The following is an 859-nucleotide window of genomic DNA, read 5'->3' as shown; positions in this document are numbered from 1 at the left end:
CATCAATTTTTCGTTAGAATATTTAATTTTTTTTCCTTCAAATATGATTTCAAATTATCTATATTTATCTTTATAGCTTCAAAGAGACTCTCAGATTTGATAAGACGCCCTTATGACTTGTACCGGGCTGGTGTATTCGATGAATATTTAATGGGCTTGATGAACCAAGTTGCTCAAGCTATGGATGATTCTATAACGCAAGAAGTAAAACAATGATTAACATAAACAAATTATAAAATTATGCCGTACTATACGGTTTATTCTTTACAGGTGACAAATCATCTCTTCAAAAAAGTTGGAGCAAAATTCGGACTGGATTTGGTATCCTTTAACATGCAACGCGGCCGCGAGTTTGGTATTCCAAGTTATATGGAGTTCAGGTAAATTATTGTTAAGCCGTACTTGTATTAATAAACTTGTTTAACTAACTGTAGTTAAGAGCGGTATCTGTATACCACAATAATAATCTTCTGTATAGTCAGCGTATACTATAAGCACAAATAAATGGAACGGAAGATTGAACAGAAGTAAAGTTGAATGATAATAAAATCACAGAAAAGTCATCGAAATACATAACTAATTTTCTGTCACAAATCAGAAAGTTCAAATACATTACCAAAAATAAATTATTCAGTAATATATCGCAATGTTGATAGAAAAGTGGTACAAGTAAAAAATGAGCATTTTTGAGATAAAGAAAATCGAATCTACAGATTACTATATTACTATGAAAAATAATACATTTATCAACAAATTGCTTATATGAAAAAATGTTACAAATCTGATAAAGAATAAAATTTACAAAACCCTATATTAGGAATTGCAGTGTTTAAATTTTGAGAACTCATGACACAGTTTT

At 29.3% G+C, this 859-nt stretch overlaps 1 protein-coding gene across 1 annotated transcript; it reads left to right on the top strand.

The window, feature by feature from the left end:
* Nucleotides 1-75: 75 nt before the first annotated feature.
* On the top strand, nt 76-385 carry LOC108757371 (peroxidase-like protein 3). Its single transcript, XM_018504303.1, has 2 exons — nt 76-204; nt 271-385. The coding sequence occupies exons 1-2, from the start codon at nt 151-153 to the stop codon at nt 382-384; spliced, it is 168 nt and encodes a 55-aa protein (XP_018359805.1). The 5' UTR covers nt 76-150; the 3' UTR covers nt 385.
* The last annotated feature ends 474 nt before the right edge of the window (nt 386-859 follow it).

This window comes from Trachymyrmex cornetzi, unplaced genomic scaffold (assembly GCF_001594075.2).
Source record: "Trachymyrmex cornetzi isolate Tcor2-1 unplaced genomic scaffold, Tcor1.1 C3838952, whole genome shotgun sequence".
Lineage (NCBI taxonomy): Eukaryota > Metazoa > Arthropoda > Insecta > Hymenoptera > Formicidae > Trachymyrmex > Trachymyrmex cornetzi.
The sequence above is the reverse complement of the archived record's forward strand: the minus strand, read 5'-3'. Positions and strand labels throughout refer to the sequence as shown.

Bases quoted from the DNA above. Each gene is read 5' to 3' on its own strand.
- LOC108757371 (XM_018504303.1), top strand. From the start codon at position 151: ATGGGCTTGATGAACCAAGTTGCTCAAGCTATGGATGATTCTATAACG. The intron at 205-270 runs GTAAAACAATGA...TATTCTTTACAG, and splicing joins ATGATTCTATAACGCAAGAA to GTGACAAATCATCTCTTCAA.